The sequence below is a fragment of the Helicoverpa zea genome, chromosome 1, assembly GCF_022581195.2.
Source record: "Helicoverpa zea isolate HzStark_Cry1AcR chromosome 1, ilHelZeax1.1, whole genome shotgun sequence".
In the NCBI taxonomy this organism is placed as follows: domain Eukaryota; kingdom Metazoa; phylum Arthropoda; class Insecta; order Lepidoptera; family Noctuidae; genus Helicoverpa; species Helicoverpa zea.
The window spans coordinates 14686673-14708012 of NC_061452.1; the positions used below are offsets into that span (position 1 = coordinate 14686673).

A 21340-nucleotide genomic window follows, 5' to 3' on the forward strand; every position below is an offset into this window, starting at 1 on the left:
ACCTTCTGATTTTTTGAACGAAATAATCGTTCGCTTTTATGTCATTCTCCCATAACGTGTTGAATAGAAAACTATTATTGTAGTATTAATAAAACGCTTTTATGACCTCAGTGATGTGTGGTCATGGAGAACAAAATGACTAGTGGAGGTGCCGTAACGGAAAATTGCCTAAGAATGTAGGGTGCCAAAATATGGGTAACCGGCGACGAGGAACGTTACTGTTTTCAGCCTTTTATAAGCTTTCTTTGGACCCGACCATTTTTTTTGTAATACCAAAAATCGTCGCCTCGTTAATCCACTCGTAACTGATAGTTTTGGTCATGTCATGCCTGACCTACCAGCATTACGGCATCTCCACTTTTCTTTCCTTACTCCGTGTGTGTGGTAGAGACACATATTGTACCTACGCACAGGGTCGAGGCGAAAAAATTTGTAAAACACTGAAAACCATAAAGTAGGATATTATAATTTAAAGCCTTGGAAGTGCTTAAAGTTATAAAATATTTGAAAGTTTTCATCTTTTGTCTGTTCCGAGGTGGCAACTAGGCTTTTAAGCATTATAGTACTTACCTACTACCGACTGTCTAAACTCAATTTGTATTTTGATTTATTCACTTATGGATATCTTTCGGTGGTGAAATTTTAGAACAAATTTTATAACTCAAGAATGGCTGAACCGTAATTAGAGGGGAGGTAGCTTCGACCCGGGCAAAGGACAGGATATTTTTGTCACCATCCGGGACGCGGGTGAAACCGTGGGCAGAAGCTAGAGAAAACTTGAATACCTATGGACTTCAAGTTATAAAAAATATCAAAGGCTTTTGAGAAGGAAATGTTCCTAGATTCTCTTAATCAGTAAGTTTACCACAAGTCACAACATTGGCCATGTGTTGGAATAAAAAAGTCAGCAAAAATAAAAATAATTAAAGATCCTCCGTATTCCTTAAAGAAATGGTTGAGAAAAATATTTATATATCTGTTCCTCAGTTCAAGACAGTGTAACGAGGTCCTATTTATTACTTCACTTGGGTAGTGCGTCAACAGCAGCGAGCGAAGGAGGCATAAAACAGCTTAAAAATACATCAATTAAGTACGAGTAGGTAGCCTTTGGGCATTGTCACCTTAATATACTGACGACGTTAATTTTAAACACGGTTATAGGTATTTCTGGTGATCATAAAAGGTGATTCGACCTTCACAAAAGTGTAAGGACACCTATCTTTAGATTTCTAGGCCGCTTTTATAAAAAAAGATTACGAATCGTATTGATTCTTGTCCTTTATTTCTTTTCATATATAGGTAGGTATAAATGGAATAAATAACCCCGATATAGAATTTGTTTACTTGTCCTGTCTAGTCTAGTTTAAGTTAAAAACAACAACAGTTTTGTACAACTTGCTAGACAAGCCCAATATTACTTAATTAATCGTCCCAAAAGCGGTAGCGAAAGCGAAAAGCGATGAATAGTTCAGTAAATATTCTCGCAATCAGTGAGACCCCGCTCCGATCGTGAGGTCCGATTTCCCCGGGACTCGGATCCCGGGGGACGGTTATTGAAAAAGTTAGCGGCGCGGCCGAGGTCTGGCCGTGAATAAATGCTGCGCAAATACAGGAACTATACGTATTGAGGGTACTGGATACCGGCCGAAGAAATCCAAGGGATTTCGCAATCCGTGTTTTCCTTACAGATTAAATATTGGACGACGAATTAAAATGTGATCGTTGTTGATAACTGTTTTCTTCACCCATTTTTTTGCAAATACGTTTATTGGTATTGATGATTTTGATTACGTATTGTATCCTCCCACCTTTTCTATTAGCATGAAAATGAAGCCATCTCCCGAATAATAAACAAGATTGAAGGATGACTCATATAATTATGATAACGTTTTCTCAGATGATGGATAAGGTGGGATGGATTTATTGTATAAACTTCGCTTATAATGAACTTAATATCACCTGACGCGTGGAATAGGATTATGTTATAAACTGTCATGTTTGAGTATAGTTCAGGTAATTTATTCTGTAATTAAATTCTAAAGTTTTTTGGCGATAGGAACAAGTGGTGCTTAAATACCCTAAACTATACAAAAGGCATTATAATTATAAATGCTTTAAATTACTTACGACCAAGATATATTAATTAAATATTATTAATAGTTTATATACCCTAGAATCTATTTTCCATATTGAGTGTACCGACTTAAACTGAGCTTTCCGTTCAAGCTTTTAATGGTCTCGTTCCACTTTCATCTCTTACAGTTATTATAAAACTTTCAGACACAGAAATGATTGCATTTCTACACGTGCCGCCACTTTAAACATTTAGCTTTATTTTGTTTTGCAGATTTGTTTTTAATTAAAACAACGCCTAGGAATGTTATTGCACTTTGTTCTTTTTTTATAGTTTTGTCATAAAAATGTAGAAGAATACCAACAGTGGAAAAGGGATGTTGTCCATTTTACTACATATTTTTCTTGTTATTGGTAAGGTGGTTGTTACACTAGCTTGTAAAAAAATCGAATAAAATATGATATTTTCGTTCACATAGATCAGAAATTTTAAGTGACTGATGTTCTGAGTTCTGAAAGCAACAAGCGCGTAAGTAAAACATATATCATACCTACCAGTATATTGTAGTGCAATATTTCATTTGGAATAGTTTGTCAGCGGTCGGATGGCTGGTCGATCTCGTTAAACTAAACTTACGCAGATCTATTACGTATCACAAACATAATATAGGAATAGCAATGGCAATAGGAATAGACAACAAAAGTATGCTGAACATGTTATTTATTTACTCATTCATGGGCAAGTATATGCACCAGTTTCCAGATATGACAGAATAGGTGGAGTCAGATAATTAGGTATATCTTTCCCATAAATAAAGTCTAAATGACCAAAAGTAGTATCAGAAAGTACACATACTGAAACATTTTTTAATTTCGATGCAAGATATTTGACGTCTGTTACGTTGGCAACATAATCATTTTCACTGGCGAATAACACCCATGGCATGGTTATAGGAGATAAATCGTATAGTGGCGGGCTCCTCTTTTTATATGTAATGAGATTTTTAACTAGCCCGTAATCGTATTCAGAGAAGCCGTTATTCTGGATCTGTCCCCATCTGACGAAGTTCCTCAGAGAAGTGCCCGAAGGAATGTGACCAACGACCACAGGCAAAACATCATCAGTAATCTGGAACTTGTTATAACCTAAAACCGCGAAGATTAACACAGAACAGAAAGGATAAGCTAGATAAGTGGTCCCACACAGAAGTTCTGCGGCGTTATTAACTAAACCATTACGTTTCAGTACTTCTACATTTAGTAAGTTGTCAGTTAGAGTCAATCCCGGGGCAAGAATACTCTGAAGCTTAATTATGATGAATCTAGAGTGGTCCAACCAAGCTGTCGGTGAAAGCCCGAAGCCAACTTTGATCTTCGCATTGTATTCAGGTTTCTTTGCGCAAAGAATTAATAACATACTAACTCCTTGCGAATGGGCTACGTACGATAACTGTGTTTCGTTTGTCTCTGCTAAAACGTAATCTATAGCTGCCGGTAGATCATATAGTGCCATTTGGTCTACCGAAAAGTCCCAGAACTCTGAATCACTATCGGGATTGTAGGTTGTGTGGTTTCTGCTGTAGAAATTTCCCCTTACATTGGGAGCCCAGATATCATAGCAGTTATCGGCATAAACGTAGCAGTGAGCCTTACCAGGACCTGGTATGAGGCAGTCATCGCTGCTGAGGTAGAGGCCGTGGAAGAACATAATGACGCCTTTCGAGGCATTACAGCTTGCCTTGATGGGTAACCTGAACAAGCCCAGAATGTATCCATCTTCAGTGGTTACGTAATGATGTTCAGCTGTATAACCGTCGTAGTTTGCCAAGTCTACGAAATTTAAGTCCTGCCTGGGAGATGTTCCAAAGAGAGATGCGATGCTGTTGTCATCGCATAATACTGTGTGTATTGCGCAGAACAAGCTCACTGCGTATAGTAAATTCATGACTGTGGACGAGTATCTGCAAAAGTACACAATATTATGTTAAATTTAAAAAAAATAAAAAATTAAGGTACCTTAAGGTAGCTATTTCTTCATCAAAAGTAAAAGCCAAAGTAAAAGTCAAAGTAATGTCAAAAGTAAGAGCAACGGTCAAATTCGTTTTTTTCTATTAGTTTTGTTGTTACTTTAGCCTTGAAAAAACGAATTTAACCGTTACTTTTTTTTAGACATTACTTTTGATGAAGAAACTGGCCGTAAGACATGTAGCCAACATATTACAACGAAAAAAAAAATGTACTTACCTTTTTCTGGCATGCGTGAGACCCAGTTGTTTCCTCAGGTGATGAACTTGCTCGCTATTTATTTTTGTAATTATTCACCTTATATATATCACCGAAAAATTACCATGCTCATTGTCTTGCGATAGTGTAGGCGTTTTATAATAGTAAGGATTTCTGCGCACGAGTTTGTTTTACATAGTTTTCGAATTATCCATTTATTTATTGAACGATGTTTGGTTAAAAATAACAATCGTTTGTCGTTTTTATTCAGTGAGCCTTTTATAAGTATTTTTACAGAACTTCGAGGAAATTCCACTTTTTTATAGAAACTTATTACAGGCATAAATAGATGCACATAAAGGGTCACCATTGGTCTAAGTTCAAAGGTAATATTTTAAATTGATATATTTTTTGCCTCAACTGGGCTAGTGATTGCCTAAATTAAAGGAAATCCCACCCAAAACAAAAATGTGAAAGGCTGCCAAGTTCGATAATATGGAAATCCTTCGCCTATAAAAGAAGTGAGATCTGAATAAGTACCAAGTTCCATACACATACCTCAGTTAAAAATAGTTACTTTTTAATGATGTTAAACAAACCTTAAACGTGTTCTAACATCTAAAGTACTAAGAATTGGTAAGTAGTATGTTAATACAAAATGTAACGCTTGAAAAGACCTTTCAAATGATGTCTGACTCATTACTAGAGGAGGAGGAGACCAACATCCAAACATTTCGCCCATTGTCCTTTCTCCCAGAAACAAAAGTTACTTGTTTTATAGAGAGATTCAGCAAATGGTACCTACCTATACCCTTAAAAGAATGTCAAACCATTGTTGCCAGTTCTGCTGGATGAGACCTACCTGAAATTGAATTATAAGTTGATTCCTCTGTATTATAAAACACTATTCTAGGCAGGTAATATAAAAAATAATGTTATTACCGCACTTTGCAACAAGCCTATATAACTGGGTACCTACATGTTGTGTCAACATACTTATGTCTAGACAAAAGATGATAAAAATAAATTAGTCATGTCGTTGAGATAATGTGTGTTCTCGTTTATTTGAACAAATGCCTGAAAATATTATCGGAAGATCATTATTGGTGGTTTTTCGCTATAAATAGATGACTTTATTGCTTTCGCTACTTATCCTCCATCAATAAATTCATTTATATGGTATTCAAATAAGGCAAAAATGAAAGACAGACTTTTATTTTACATTACCCTTTACATTTTTAATTACCGTTATGAACTACGCCGATTATGCACCAAACGTCTTTGAAATCTTTTAATCTGCCTTTTGAATATCTAACATATCATTTTATTTATGACCGATGTAAGAATAATTGTTTTATTTGATAATCATTATGTCTATTTGATAAATTCTTTTTTACGTCAAGAGATAAAATGCATATTATATAAAATATTGAATATCAATAGGACAAACCAAACAGATATGCAGGCGTACTAAACACTACTTATTGCAAACAAGCTATTCGCTAAAACGATGATGGGTAAAATTGGCCGGTATATCCAATAAAAACGATTCGCATATCAAATGATAGCTTATACCCTAAGCTTCATTTTTTATTATGGGCAAAACATTGTAAACCACCGGAGAACGAAGATATGACACTTGATAGCATAGGACAGCCTAAGGACTTGAACCACTTCATTTTGTATGGGAGGGATGTTTAAGTACATTATTATTGTCAATAATTGTCAGAACGAGTCGCAGAAGGTGTCTGTGCCCATATTTTCCAAGTTTATTGAAAAAAAAAAGATTATTTAGCATTTAGTATTTACAACGTATGGTGTACGTATTCCGCCGTTCTGGTGAGTCTAACCGGCATAACCAATGAAAACCATTTGCATATCAAATGATAGCTCATATCCTAAGCTTCATTTTTTATTATGGGCAAAACATTGTGAACCACCGGAGAACGATGATATGACACTTGGTAGCGTAGGACAGCGTATGGACTTGAAACCCTTCATTTTGTATGGGAGAGATGTTTAAGTGCCATTATTATTGTCCATATTAGTCAGGGCGTATCACACAAGGTGTCTGTGCCCATATTTTCCAAGGTTATAAAAAAGATTATTTAGCAGGTATTACCTATTTACAACGTATGGTGTACGTACTCCACCGTTCTGGTGGCTCTAACCGGCATAACCAATAAAAACAATTCGCATATCAAATGATAGCTGATACCCTAAGTTTTATTTTTTATTATGGGCAAAACATTGTAAACCACCGGAGAACGAAGATATGACACTTGATAGCATAGGACAGCCTAAGGACTTGAACCACTTCATTTTGTATGGGAGGGATGTTTAAGTGCATTATATTATTGTCAATAATTGTCAGAACGAGTCGCAGAAGGTGTCTGTGCCCATATTTTTCAAGTTTATTGAAAAAAAAAAGATTATATCAAATGATAGCTAAATGATAGCATACCCTAAGCTTCATTTTTTATTATGGGCAAAACATTGTGAACCACCGGAGAACGAAGATATGACACTTGGTAGCGTGGCACAGCGTATGGACTTGAAACACTTCATTTTGTATGGGAGAGATGTTTAAGTGCCATTATTATTGCCAATATCAGTCAGGACGTATCACAGAAGGTGCATGTGTCCATATTAAAAAAAATACAGGCAGCATTCACAACATAAGGTGTACGTATTCCGCCGTTTCAGTGAGTCTAACCGGCATAACCAATAATATCCATTTGCACATCAAATGATAGCTTATACCCTAAACTTCAATTTTTGTTATGGGTGGAACATTGTTAACCACTGGGGAAGGAATATATCAGTCCTGTAAGCCTACGACTGCCTATGGAATTAAACCACTTTGGCACGTATGGTATATAAAGAAAACCTACCTATCTTCTTATTATAAATAACGTAGCTTTTCCACCACTGAAAGATTGTTCAAATCAGTTCAGTCAAGTCCGTAGCCCATTTCATGCAAATACTTGTCGTGAGTACTTGCATGACATCATCTAATGGCCAGGATAATACATCTTGCTTTGAAATATAATCCTATGGAATTGGAGGTGTGCTGGCATCAAGCTATCATCATCAATGACTGTCGACTGTCCTGGCTAACAAGCCTGATGTGCCATATGATGAGAACTCTGTGAAAGCTGATAAACAACTTAAATAACTTTAGTCTAAGAATACTGATTAAACCCCTCATTTATCTTTGCGGACCTGACCACCCGTGCGGTTTTTTTAATATATTATTATATTCAAAGATAGAGTGATTGAAGAGGTAGGTTTGTATGTGTAATAACATCCGTTAAATAGTGAGTAAATTCTGTTTTCCCGTGCGAAGCTGGGGTGGGTCGCTACTTTTCTAATAACTCGACAACCCAAGGCCGACTATCCTGGTGCCGCAGAACGAGGAAATGCTATCTCCAATAATGGAAATAGTATACGGTGGTAGAAGTAAAAGTTTTTATGTTTTGTTTTGCTATTAAAACAATTATGCGTAGTTAAGACCGATTTTTATTGATAGTCTACCCTAGGCTTATTTAAAAAAGTGATAAGTTGACGAAAATACATCATACAATGAATTTTTCTAGTATGGATTTTATTTTAAACAAAAAAAAAATCGGTGCAAAAAGTATAACTCTTTTGTGCCCGACTGTACTTATTTCCGGTAGATTCTTGACATGAACCGTTTTATTTCAGTAACTATAGGCAATAATATAATATTCATTAGAACTTTATTGGTTATCAGGCCAGGGTTCATACAAAATTGCCCATCATCCTTTATTGTACTACTTACTGTCTCAAATGGAGAATTTATGGCGAGCAGCACCTCTTTATTTTAATTTTACACTTGACCTATATAAATTAATCCCATGTTGACTGTTCTCTTGAGTCCTTGTGTTAGTCGGAGATAAACAATATGGACTTCTATTCAGTAGTTTCCATTCAGGAAGAAAGACGCGACGGAGGCCGTTGTTTTACAAATATTATGTAGTTGTCTATGCGCTACTAATATAATGAAGAGGAAACAAAAATTTGCTTTCTGATTTCATTCTTTAAAGGCTCCGAAACTTCTGAACCGATTGCAAAAACTCTTTCACACTCAAAAATCTACACTCCTCCCATGTAACATAGGCTATATTTCATCCCGGTACGGGCAGAAGTTTCCATGGGACGCGGGAGAAACCGAGGGAAAACGAATAGTATTAATTAAATTAACTCTGAAATAGGTCTGAAAAAAGAATCAAATTCCTGCCTATTATTCTGATAGCCTGCACAATTTCTATTGGCGTACGTAATAGACACACGCGTGCACGGAACATTAGGGCAACGCAATGGTGCGGCTGAGATCCACTGGACTTCGCTCGCAGGAATATGGTACATATAAACATTCATACTTAAAGTTATAGGACAAAGCCTATAGTCCAACAAAGACTGAAGTAGTACTGTTTTTGATACCGATTATTACCGATGAATCGTATTTTTATTAGTAACTAGCTTTTGCCCGCGGCTTCGCTCCCGTCAAATGACTTCTCTACTTTACCCTATTTTTTTTCTTCATAAGAACCTTCTCCTGACAATAACAAACACAACAAAAAAAAGAATTAGCCAAATTGGTCCAGGCGTTGTTGAGTTATGCGCTTACCAACACATTTTGCGATTCATTACATTTTTACACGCTTTTTATTAGCTTCACCTGTATGTTTGTAACCGACTTCTTTGGGCGCGATTTTGACCCACTTTAAACGGCCAGATTTCGTTCAAACTTTGTAGATTTATTGAGGACCGATGACAATACACTAATTTGATAAAATTATTCCATTTTTAACCGACTTCCCAAAAAGGAGGAGGTTACACATACACATCGATTACTCCGAGGTTTATAGACCGATTTACGTGATTATTTTTTTGTTCGACTCGGAATAGCTGCCAGTTGGTCCCATAGTCATCAGGTCAGGATCTGATGATGGAAACCCTGAGAAATCGAGGGCAACCTTCAAAAGTTGTAGGCATACATAGGGTAAAAACTTGACACTCAGGTGTACGCCTAAAAGCACTATTCAACTGTGAAGATTTGGAGCTGACCTGATGATGGAGACCAGAGAGGGTCGAGGGAACTCGACAACTGAATATGTAAACTACCTCGTGTTTGGGCTTAAATTATTTGTATTGACAAGACCTTTGCCACAGTGAAGGTTTGGAGCTGACCTGATGATGGAGACCAGAGAAAGTCGAGGGAACTCGACAACTGAATATGTAAACTACCTCGTGTTTGGGCTTAAATTATTTTTATTGACAAGACCTTTGCCACAGTGAAGGTTTGGAGCTGACCTGATGATGGAGACCAGAGAAAGTCGAGGGAACTCGACAACTGAATATGTAAACTACCTCGTGTTTGGGCTTAAATTATTCGTATTGACAAGACCTATGCAACAGTGAAGGTTTGGAGCTGACCTGATGATGAAGACCAGAGAAAGTCGAGGGAACTCGACAACTGAATATGTAAAATACCTCGTTTGGACTTATATTCTTTGTATTGATGAGAACTTCCCACTTGTATGGATAGTGACAACTATTCGTATCACTGAAAAGCTTTAAATAAATAACCTTTTTACAAAAAAATTAAACCGACTTCCCAAAACACTAAAAAGCAAAAAAAAAAAAAATTTTAGGTGCATCGGCCTAGAAGTCGGTGGCAAAATTAACTTAGTACCATCCATTAGACACCGACTTCTAGGCTTTTCAATTTGCAAAATATGATTTTTGTTAATTTATATAATTTTCATCTATAGTCGATAAGGTAAGAAAATTAATTAAAATTTTCTAGAATTTTTCTCTACAGTTGATAAGGCAGGACTCGATGTTAATTTTTATTTCCAATAATTATCTTTAGCCGTTTTCTCCAATATTGTCAAATTTTTGTATAATAAAGAGAATTTTAATTCTACAAAACAAATAATAGTTTTAAAACAAACTAAAAAGTAGAAAATAAATAATAGTTTAAAAAAACTAAAAAACACGCTTTTTATAGAAAAACCAACTAAAAAATAGACAATAAATTTTAATGAATTTAAATTAAGAAAACAAAAAAAAAAAAAAAATATATATATCTATACATATAATAAATCTGTAAAAAAACTGTGTCTGTACATTGAATATATTAAAAAAATAATAATTGGGTGGGGTTTAGAAACAGTAATGGAGCACAAATCCAAAAAAAAAATTCTGTCTGTATGTCTGTATGTCTGTATGTCTGTATGTCTGTTTGTTTGTACACGCTAATCTTCCGAACTACTGAACGGATTTCAATGATTTTTTTTTTGTTGTATCAATATTAAGCCTGGTCAACATATAGGCTATAATTTATCTTCGAAACTTGAAGACCTGATGCAGAACTCCAACAGACCAATAAAACTATAAGAGATACAAATATGGTGCCGTGGCAAAAATTGTTTCATTTGATGAGCATTTTCAGCTGAGATGATAAATTTTAAGATCTGGAACACCTGATGTGGAACCCCAAAAGCCCAGCTTCTCTGTACCATATACAGGTATGACGTTTTAGCAAAAGTTGTTCAATCTGATAAGCACTCTCTGTTGACTTATAAAAATTGAAGATGTAAAACACCTGATGTGGAACTCCAGGAGCCCTGCTAGACTATATGAAGCATATGAAGATATGACGTTTTAGCAAAAGTGGTTCAATCTGATAAGCACTCTCTATTGACATATAAACATCGAAGATCTGGAACACCTGATGTGGAACTTCAAGAGCAATACTACACTTGAAATGTATAGAAATGAATGTTATGAAATAGGTATGGTGAATCAAAAAAAGTAATTAGTCCGTCTTTTAGATAACCCTAAAATAATGGACACGCATTTTTCTTTTCTCTCTCTCACAAACAAATAATAACGAAGATACAACAACGCTTGAATTTCGTGTTAAGTCACTGCTTAGTACAAATTTTACATACCTAGACGTGGCGTCACGAGCCCCCACTCTCTAACTTTGTTGCGTTATATCTCATTATTATTTTGTATGTCTCTTCCAGACCTCGGGACTACAGAGTTCCGATTTTTTGGGAGGCAAACGTGGGGCCGAAGCCAACACGCTGAAGCTCTTTTCTGAAACATCTCAACTTTAATGAAATGGTGACACAAAACCGACGATTATCTCTTTATACACTATACAAATGAACCCAAGGACAATCCCCGGTGGACGTCGTTAAAAAAAAGACAATCCCCGGTTCTGTGCTAAACTATTGCTAACTATGGAGGAAAACTACTTGGGCTATTGTGATGGGATGTTAGTGGATGACAATGTATTAGGTACATGTAAAAACGGCAGGTGGAGACTCGCCACCTCACTTACTGGGCCCCCGGGAACCAGTCACTGAATAGCACCAAGAGGGCAACAGCGACATGAGCGGCTGAAGGGTGAGGATACCTCGGCGGACTTTAAAAGCAGATTACGCGCTCCCTGTGCTTACCATGAGGCATCTACCCTCCTAGCAGGGCTACTAATCCTGCTCTAGCGACTCCACTCTGGACGGCCAAGCCAAGCCAGAGGCGTGAGACCTACCCCCGTCATGGTAGGTCGGAGATGGGGGACAGTATACACTCCCATGAGAACTCTGTATATATAGCCCCGCGGGGTCGCTACTCCCCGTCATCAGCCTCAGATGTCCTGCGGTGCCTATATCTCATTATTATTGTCGTTATTATCTCTAGAGCCTTTGTCCCAATTATGTTAGGTTCGACTTCCAGTCACGATGCAACTGAGTACCAGTGTTTTACAAGGAGCGACTGCCTATCTGACCTCCACAACCCGGTTACCCGCTCAACTTCACAGCCCTTGGTAAGACTTACTGGCTTCTGACTACCCATAACGACTGTCAAGAATGTTCAATGACAGTGGGAACCTACAGTTTAACATCCCCTCCAAATAACGGTCATTGGTATCCAAAATATACGTAGAAAGTACATACGAACTTAGAAAAGTTGCATTGGCAGGCACTTGCCAGACCTGGAATCAAAGAGGCACGCTCATACTTGAGAGATTGGTTCTCTACCCACTAAACCACCACGAATTTTACTAAGTCACCACGACTTTGTCATCTATTTAATGTTTTTTACGTAATAATACGTGTAATATTTTTGCCACACACAACTTAAATGCGGACTAATTATAATCACTACTTTTATCCCTATGGTCACGTCTATTGCGACTATTCAGATCTTTGATTTTGCTGACCCCATAGTCGCTGGCATAAGGGACAGGGTCCGCGTACGAAGTCGCGGGCAGAAGCTAGTATTTAATAAAACATAGATCACATGAATTTGTAATTTAAATGTCTCAGATGTTGAGGTAAAACAAACTGTCTTAATAATAACATTCGGATAAACTAAGTTAATCTAGGCTAATATCTACATACAGGCAATAATAAAATAAAAACAGTTCTAATTCTAAACATAGGGACCACCCGAACTAGGTTTATTTAAACCTGTGTTTCAGGCCATCAAGGCTCAGAAGTATTGTCGGATATAATTTTAACAAACAGTGTTAAAAATTTCAATGAATATAAATTAATAGTGTGAATACAAAAAAAAATATTTAAAAAAAGCGTGGGGTGCTTTTTAAGATATTATCGAAATGAAAATCACTGTACTCATATCTGTCAATAAAATATTTATAACTATTGACACCATGCACCCCACGCTTATTTTAAAATATTTTTTTTTGTATTCACACTATTAATTTATATTCATTGAAATTTTTAACACTGTTTTCTTAATTTAAATTCATTAAAATTTATTGTCTATTTTTTAGTTCGTTTTTCTATAAAAAGCGTGTTTTTTAGTTTTTTTATTATATTATAGATCAAGGGACAGTTAAGCAAAAGGTGTCTGAAGTCGGGGAATATCCATAGTCTGCTTTTTGCCAAGTAATAATTATTTATTATACATATAATTGGAAATTAAGATTATAAGATAGAGATAGAGAATATTAAATTTAATAATGAAACAAGAACTAAGAAGGGCACGTCGAACAAAGACGCAAGTGGAATGTCAACTTAATATCATCTGCTTTATCGGACAAGTTATAATTCCGTTAATAAAACTCTTAATTTAAGCCATGATAGTTGTTCATTACTTTATTACTGTCATCATCATAATCTGCCTTTATCAGTGCAGGGCACAGACCTCGTCTCGTGTAGAGAAGGTATGAGCGTTAATAACCTTGTGTGCACGAGACTTTTAACCGTCTTCAAAAAAAGGTTCTTAGTTTGACCTGTATCTTTGTATGCTCGTGCGTGATTATCTCAGATCTGGCTAAACCGATTCTTTTGCGGTTTTGCATAGTGTTTGTAGACTTAGGAAAAGGTTTTGGGTTATCCTTTAAGTCGTCTTATTTTTGTAAAAAAAATGTTTTTTTATATCTTTTTTTGTACCTCAGCTCGAAAGCTTACATCGTTACTCATCGAATCTGGAATTGAATCCACTAAGAGATGCAGGTGCTTTTTCCACTAACACATATTTCCACATATATCTGCCACCATAAACAATACTAAAATCTTACAAGGAACCTTGCATTTTCCTCTGCCGTTTGAACAAATCTGAGTTACGCAGCTATTCCTTCCGGGTATAAAGAGCCAGGATTCTGCATTGCTACGCAAATAGCTAAGATGCTCACTGGGGCATTAGGTTATAGATGCAATGTAGGTGCAACCAATGGTGTGGAAGATACGCTGGCCGTAACAGGATTCATATTAATTGAGTTTGACGATTTAGTGGTTTTTGTAACCTATTGGGTTTGTTGATAAGTTAGGAAAATGCACGGGATAAGAGTTCGTGTCCTTTGATATGGCAATCAGTAAAATGAAGAAGAAATTGCATGTTATATAATGAATAAAATTCTATAGACGAGTTTTATACTTACATAAAAACTGTTTAAATAAATAACAATTCATCACTGCTTTGTTTTCTTCCTTAATTATAATGATAAATACAGATTTCAATAGAGTTTGTTGTTTTAAGTGTTTGGATTACTTACCTCTTACGTAAAAAGCCTTAACAAGAAAAGCATTGTAACCGGTTTCTGAAAATCTATTTTATTTATTGTACAAAATATGATAGTTGTCTTTACAAATACGTATTTTAAGTACCTATTAGTTTCATGTGACTTCATTTTTTATAGAATTACTTAGTTTGTATGATAACAAGTTCCTTTTAGGGCTGATTAACATCAATCATCGGTTAACTTCTATCTGAGGAATAAATATGGCGGTTTGACATATTTTCCATACAAAAGCTGTCAAAACGTTAAAAATACTCCTCAGATAGGAGTTATCTGGCGATTGAAAAATCAGCCCTTAATCAGTTACTAGCCATTTTCCCACGGTTTCACCCGCGTCTCTTGAACTACTGCCCGTACCGAGTTAAAATATAGGTTATGTTACTCCGGAAGAAAGCAACTTTCAACGGTGAAAGATTTTAAAAATCGGTTCAGTAGTTTGGGAGCCTTTAAGATACAAACTAAAAAATGTTTTCTCTTTATTATAATACAACTATATAGTATAGATTCCTACAACATTACCAAGCGCAGTCAAGGGCATATACTTGTGGTATGTATCAGCCAGGCGGAGTAGTGAGTACTAAGCAAACAGGAATGTTTGAAGGCAGTCGCCACTGCGGACTGTCGAGTGCGAAAGTGCGATGTGGCATGTTGAGCCGAGGCGATGCTCGATACTGGGAGAGATCGATAAGTGAAGATAAATACTGAAATGTATAGATGTGTGCACAATGCTTGGGGTGTTTAAGCTATCCATTAGTAAATTATTTATACGGATACGAAACCTTAAAGATTACAAAAAACTCTCACAGTATCGAAAATATTGTAAATCGAAGAAACACCCAATATGTTTTTATTAACATTTGAAAATCGAACTTCTAGCGCTCTAGTTTTTCGCGCCATATTATACCAATAAAAAGCAAAATAAAAAAACTAAAAAAACACGCTTTTTATAGAAAAACGAACCAAAAAATAGAAAATAAATTTTAATGAATTTAAATTAAGAAAACAGTGTTAAAAATTTCAATGAATATAAATTAATAATAGTGTGAATACAAAAAAAAATATTTAAAAAAAGCGTGGGGTGCATGGTGTCAATAGTTATAAATATTTTATTGACAGATATGAGTACAGTGATTTTCATTTAGATAATATCTTAAAAAGCACCCCACGCTTTTTTAAATATTTTTTTTTGTATTCACACTATTATTAATTTATATTCATTGAAATTTTTAACACTGTTTTCTTAATTTAAATTCATTAAAATTTATTTTCTATTTTTTGGTTCGTTTTTCTATAAAAAGCGTGTTTTTTTAGTTTTTTTAAAACTATTATTTATTTTCTACTTTTTAGTTTGTTTTAAAACTATTATTTGTTTTGTAGAATTAAAATTATCTTTAGTATACAAAAAATTGTCAATATTACAGAAAACTGCTAAAGATAATTATTGGAAATAAAAATTAACATCGAGTCCTGCCTTATCGACTGTAGAGAAAAATTCTAGAAAATTTTAATTAATTTTCTTACCTTATTGACTATAGATGAAAATTATATAAATTAACAAAAATCATATTTTGCAAATTGAAAAGCCTAGAAGTCGGTGTCTAATGGATGTTACTAAGTTAATTTTGCCACCGACTTCTAGGCCGATGCACCTAAAATTAGTTTTTTTTTTTGCTTTTTAGTGTTTTGGGAAGTCGGTTTAATTTTTTTGTAAAAAGGTTATTTATTTAAAGCTTTACAGTGATATGAATAGTTGTCACTATCCATACAAGTCCAAACGAGGTATTTTACATATTCAATTGTCGAGTTCCCTCGACTTTCTCTGGTCTCCATCATCAGGTCAGCTCCAAACCTTCACTGTTGCATAGGTCTTGTCAATACGAATAATTTAAGCCCAAACACGAGGTAGTTTACATATTCAGTTGTCGAGTTCCCTCGACTTTCTCTGGTCTCCATCATCAGGTCCGCTCCAAACCTTCACTATTGCAAAGGTCTTGTCAATACAAATAATTTAAGCCCAAACACGAGGTAGTTTACATATTCAGTTGTCGAATTCCCTCGACCCTCTCTGGTCTCCATCATCAGGTCAGCTCCAAATCTTCACAGTTGAATAGTGCTTTTAGGCGTACACCTGAGTGTCAAGTTTTTACCCTATGTATGCCTACAACTTTTGAAGGTTGCCCTCGATTTCTCAGGGTTTCCATCATCAGATCCTGACCTGATGACTATGGGACCAACTGGCAGCTATTCCGAGTCGAACAAAAAAAGAATCACGTAAATCGGTCTATAAACCTCGGAGTAATCGATGTTTATGTGTAACCTCCTCCTTTTTGGGAAGTCGGTTAAAAATGGAATTATTTTATCAAATTATTGTATTGTCATCGGTCCTCAATAAATCTACAAAGTTTGAACGAAATCTGGCCGTTTCAAGTGGGTCAAAATCGCGCCCAAAGAAGTCGGTTACAAACATACAGGTGAAGCTAATAAAAAGCGTGTAAAAACCTACTTGGTTTATAAGTTTGCGTTTGTTTCGACTCTCTTTGAACTAAAAATACCTACATTATTATGAATTAGTTACCTTAAAGCCAAGTCCAAGCATTATTACATTGGCGCCTGAACTTGGAATCAATAGTACGTACGGAATGTTGCAAATGAAAGCGTTCACTATTATTGGGCAAATTAACCACCGCGTGCTTCGAACGCGACCGAACCAACTTCGAAGACGGACAGTTTGTATATGTTTGTTTATTATCTGTGGTATTCTGGGTATGCTAGATCTAGGTCTATGCCAAGTTTACGGAGACAGCTATTCGAATTATTTGGAGGCAAAAGGTTGTTATTCTATTAATTCCAGTTATTTAGCTGTAGTGTCGTGATTTGAAGGTCTGCTGTATCTTTTCTTTTTATAAATGTTTTGTGTTGTATTATTTTACATGGAGGATAATTTTAAACTGTGTCTTCCTTGTCAAAGGTAAATTAATCAACAGAAGTGTACTAAAAGTTATTATACTTGAATGTACCTAACAAAGTTACTGTTACCAGTAAGTCTCATCAACCAAACCTTTCAATAACGTCATGTCGTCGTATCCTATCTCAAGGAAATATGACGACACCTAATTTAGAAAACTAAATTTGATATTCCGTCGGCGCAATATGAAGTTCATATAGGCAGACTATTAGCTCCGTGGCGTGGCGTGGCGTGGATGATGGATGACGGCTTCACATATTGGCTGAGGAAATTGTGTTGCAGCCGCCGAGACAAATTGTATTACGATACCTTGTTATGAGCTCTCAATTTGTGTACCTTATTACGTTTCTGCGTCATTGTGGAAGCTTCCTGCTTTGTAAAGGGAAGCATGTACCTAGTTGTAGAGAATTAGACCGTCTAGGGAAATTCAGTTTCTACATAATTAAGGAGATGTTTACAGCAAAATATTTTTAAGCTATTGCATAGCTTCTATCGCAGGCCTTGAGCGCGGGGACCAAATCCAGAAATTCCGTAACGAAAAAACCTCACGCTCCCCACTCCGACTCCATTTTCATCAAAATGTTCTACACAAAGTACTAGGCGACCATAACAAGTAAGAGCTTACCTGTAACCTGCTAAACATTCTAACTAGCGTTCTATGATTGGATCCGCCCACAAAAATGTACTAGGCTAGCACTGCAAAATGCAAAGTGCTAGCTAAGGCGCTCATAACAACTAAAGAGCTTACCTGCAACCTACTGAACATTCTATCCAGAGTACTCCTATGCTTGGAGCCGCTGACAAACAGTTCGGGGCGTATCTTCACGAAGTGTGCCAGTTGTATGAGCAACATCGGCGGGTTGGCGGCGGCGTTGCTTTTAATATTTTTAATTTTACTCTGTATTGTACTCTGTACAAGGTTCTTACAACATAACAAGAGGTGCTTTTGAATTAATTCGACTATTGAAGTGGGTACATCGTGACTTCTCAAACCAAACGTAATTTCTTGTTATTTAAAAAATTGTCGGTTTTCGTCGGAAGTTCAGTATTCTAGTCGGAACTTTAGTTTTATTACTCGAAGATCGAATTTTCTTTAGGAGAAAAAGTTATTTGAACCTGCTCATATTTGTAGTTAAAATTGATATTTTTTGTCGTTTATGTTTTGGATATTTGTCGGTAATTCATTATAAAGGTTATGGCACATTATAGCGGCACCGCAACAGCACGGCTCCACACCAGCATTTAAGTTGTCATTCAATTTAGAGCATTAAATCGTGTATATTATAATATATTTCGTAATGTCAATATGTATATTAATTAATAATTATAATTGCATAAGTTGATACAGAATGCTATGCAATAGCTTTACCGTGGCAGTCCCCGAGTGCCACACGTATTTTTTGTTAAAAGATGTAGCACAGTATTGTCTAACTTATCTGATGTTTTGCTGGTTATATAAATAAATAAATAATATAATAAATTTACAGTGATAATGGACATAATCTTTGTTCTTTGTTTGTTGTAGGTTTCTGTTAAAAACATTTAATTACAGGGACGGACGGACAGCAAAGCCTTGCTTACTTTCGGTTAGTATCTTTACAGTGCAATTTTACAAGCTTAAATAAAATTTCGTAATTGAATGCAATGAATAAATTAACACCAGGACCCATTTTCCGACTGTTGTATACAAACCTATTATTGAGGAAAATTGGTGTACCCACAAAGCTCGTGCTGCTGGCAAATCGCCAAGGAAATAAATATAAATCTCTGGATTTCTCTGTAAACTCAAGGTCAAGCTATCAATTGTACACGTGTGAAAGTATAAGAAAGTAACACTAAATTTTATCACTCGCACGCTTTTTGCAATGAGGAGTTGGACCGCAGAAGGTTCGTAACTCCTTGACAAACGAACACATGCCTTGTCAACACAATGTGATTTTTGCTTCTGAATATTTTCTGTGTAATACTCGTATATTACATATAAGTTATTTACTGAAATTCTACCTAGGTATAGCTTGACAGGTATCTAATTCACATAACCATTCTTCAGCAATGGAAGTTACTTGCATACCTAATGATGGAGGCTTTTCATAATCAGTAGGCTTCTAGTACACCTTCTGGACTTAAATCTTCAATTTGTCAAGCTTGTTATGATTTTAGCGACACGATTATTATTTTCTCTTTTATATTCCATCCCCTGGTAAAACGTCTCATGTCGTAAAATGACATTTACGTTTTTTACGTTAAACTAGAGTTATTATACTTCTCGTGGCGGCACTTATTTTTTTATCCTTATTATATTCGGTATTTGGTTGTATCTTTATTTTATCGTGGTTAGACGATTTGGTGCGTAGCAAGATAATTTTATTTGCGGGGGGCAAACTTGAATATACCTTAATAAAATACATGTTAATTTAAGATTGGCTCAGTAGCGGAGAAGGATGACACAAGTTGATACCCTCCATGCCATTGACGGCGCTTTCACACAAGCGGATTTACCGGGCTGAAAATAATTGACAACCAACGAATCAAACGACGACACATGAAAGCAACAGGATTTTTATTGCTTAGTTGTCAAGTCGCCGAAGTCAAGGAAAACCGAGCACAAAATCCGCTAGTGTGAAAGCGATGTAAGAGAGGAAAATGTTCAAAGTCAGTACAAAACTTTGTAGAGGAATATAAAAGCCTTTATAAGCTCAAATATGATTTTAATATAATCAACCAATGCGTAACTAACTTTATTAATTTGTTAGTAAAAGTGATTTTATTAAAAGTGAAGTGTTCTGTAGTTGGGTTCGACTAAACTATTTATCGTTTGTGGTGGTTGAACAATCAGGTGGAACTTCTAAATTAATTTCTATGTTCAACACTCACATGGGTCAATGTAACTTAAATATAATAATCTAATAATATAATAATCTTGATGCGTAGGTATCAAATAATAACCGTGTTGTCTGATAGGTAACGATTGAAAATGCTATCAAAATTATGTTACAACTGCAGGACCAAAATCACAAATAATATAACGTTATTATCTATACTAATTGTACCTACTAGTTTTTTACATAAAAATCTTGACTGTTCAGAAAGTGTTAAAAGGATTTTTCACCATGTGCATTACAATTAATAACAGCATCCCGGTGCTGAAAAAAAACTATAAAATGAGCAGCATTTTATCGTGTATTTCACCTCGTTCCTAACGCAATGGGCTGTGGTATTGAAAACATGGACTATGGAACAAAATCGTTGGGCTCTGATAAAGGACAAACGCTTTTTGTGACCCTCCACTGTGACGGACATTAAAAGGGACAACTTATGGGAACTGTACATATACTTGGCAGGTATTTTTAACATTTTTTTGGAAACTCGAATGATTGAGAGGTGTGGAGACGAAAGTTCGAGGGCTTTTCTCCTTTTCTCTTAAAAAGAAAGTAATATTTTGCTAGTTTTTGCACATTTTAATGAAAGCGTCAAACTTAAGAAGGAAAGTCATAAAAGCAAAAAGCCAACGTCACGCGGTATTCCCAGGCGGTCACCCATCCAAGTACTAACCGCGCCCGATGTTGCTTAACTTCGGTGATCGGACGAGAACCGGTGTTTTCAACATGGTATGGACGTTGGCGATTGTACAGAGGAAAATACTGTTTGGTGTCAGTAATATTGGCAGTTTTCCAATCATGATTTATTTTTGTACTCAACTAAAATGCATTCATCGTCTACACCGACTTTACAGTATGTTGACAGCCATAACTGAAATCTGAGCAATTTCTGGACAATGCATAAAAACGAAATAGCCAAGCACTAGGTATTACAATTATACAAGACAAAAACCGTCTGTTTTCATTCAAACTTCACCTATAACTATACCTACTTAATTCTGGTTTTCAAAATTAAATATAAAAAAATGGATTTAATAACTCCCTCTTTGATTATATATATGTCTAGATGGAGTGTCACCATATAATCCCAATAAAGAAGCAGAGACAAAA

The 21340-nt window shown here is 35.7% G+C and overlaps 1 protein-coding gene and 1 non-coding gene across 2 annotated transcripts; both read right to left on the minus strand.

The window, feature by feature from the left end:
• Positions 1–2777: 2777 nt before the first annotated feature.
• On the minus strand, positions 2778–4427 carry LOC124633538 (lipase member K-like). The gene is made up of 2 exons (XM_047168800.1): positions 4318–4427; positions 2778–4034 (listed from the first exon to the last, which is right to left on the minus strand). The coding sequence occupies exon 2, from the start codon at positions 4016–4018 to the stop codon at positions 2807–2809; it is 1212 nt and encodes a 403-aa protein (XP_047024756.1). The 5' UTR covers positions 4019–4034; positions 4318–4427; the 3' UTR covers positions 2778–2806.
• A 16427-nt stretch (positions 4428–20854) lies between these two features.
• Positions 20855–20973, minus strand: LOC124635564. The gene has a single exon (XR_006985027.1). It is a non-coding gene; the product is annotated as a 5S ribosomal RNA (ribosomal RNA).
• Positions 20974–21340: the final 367 nt, after the last annotated feature.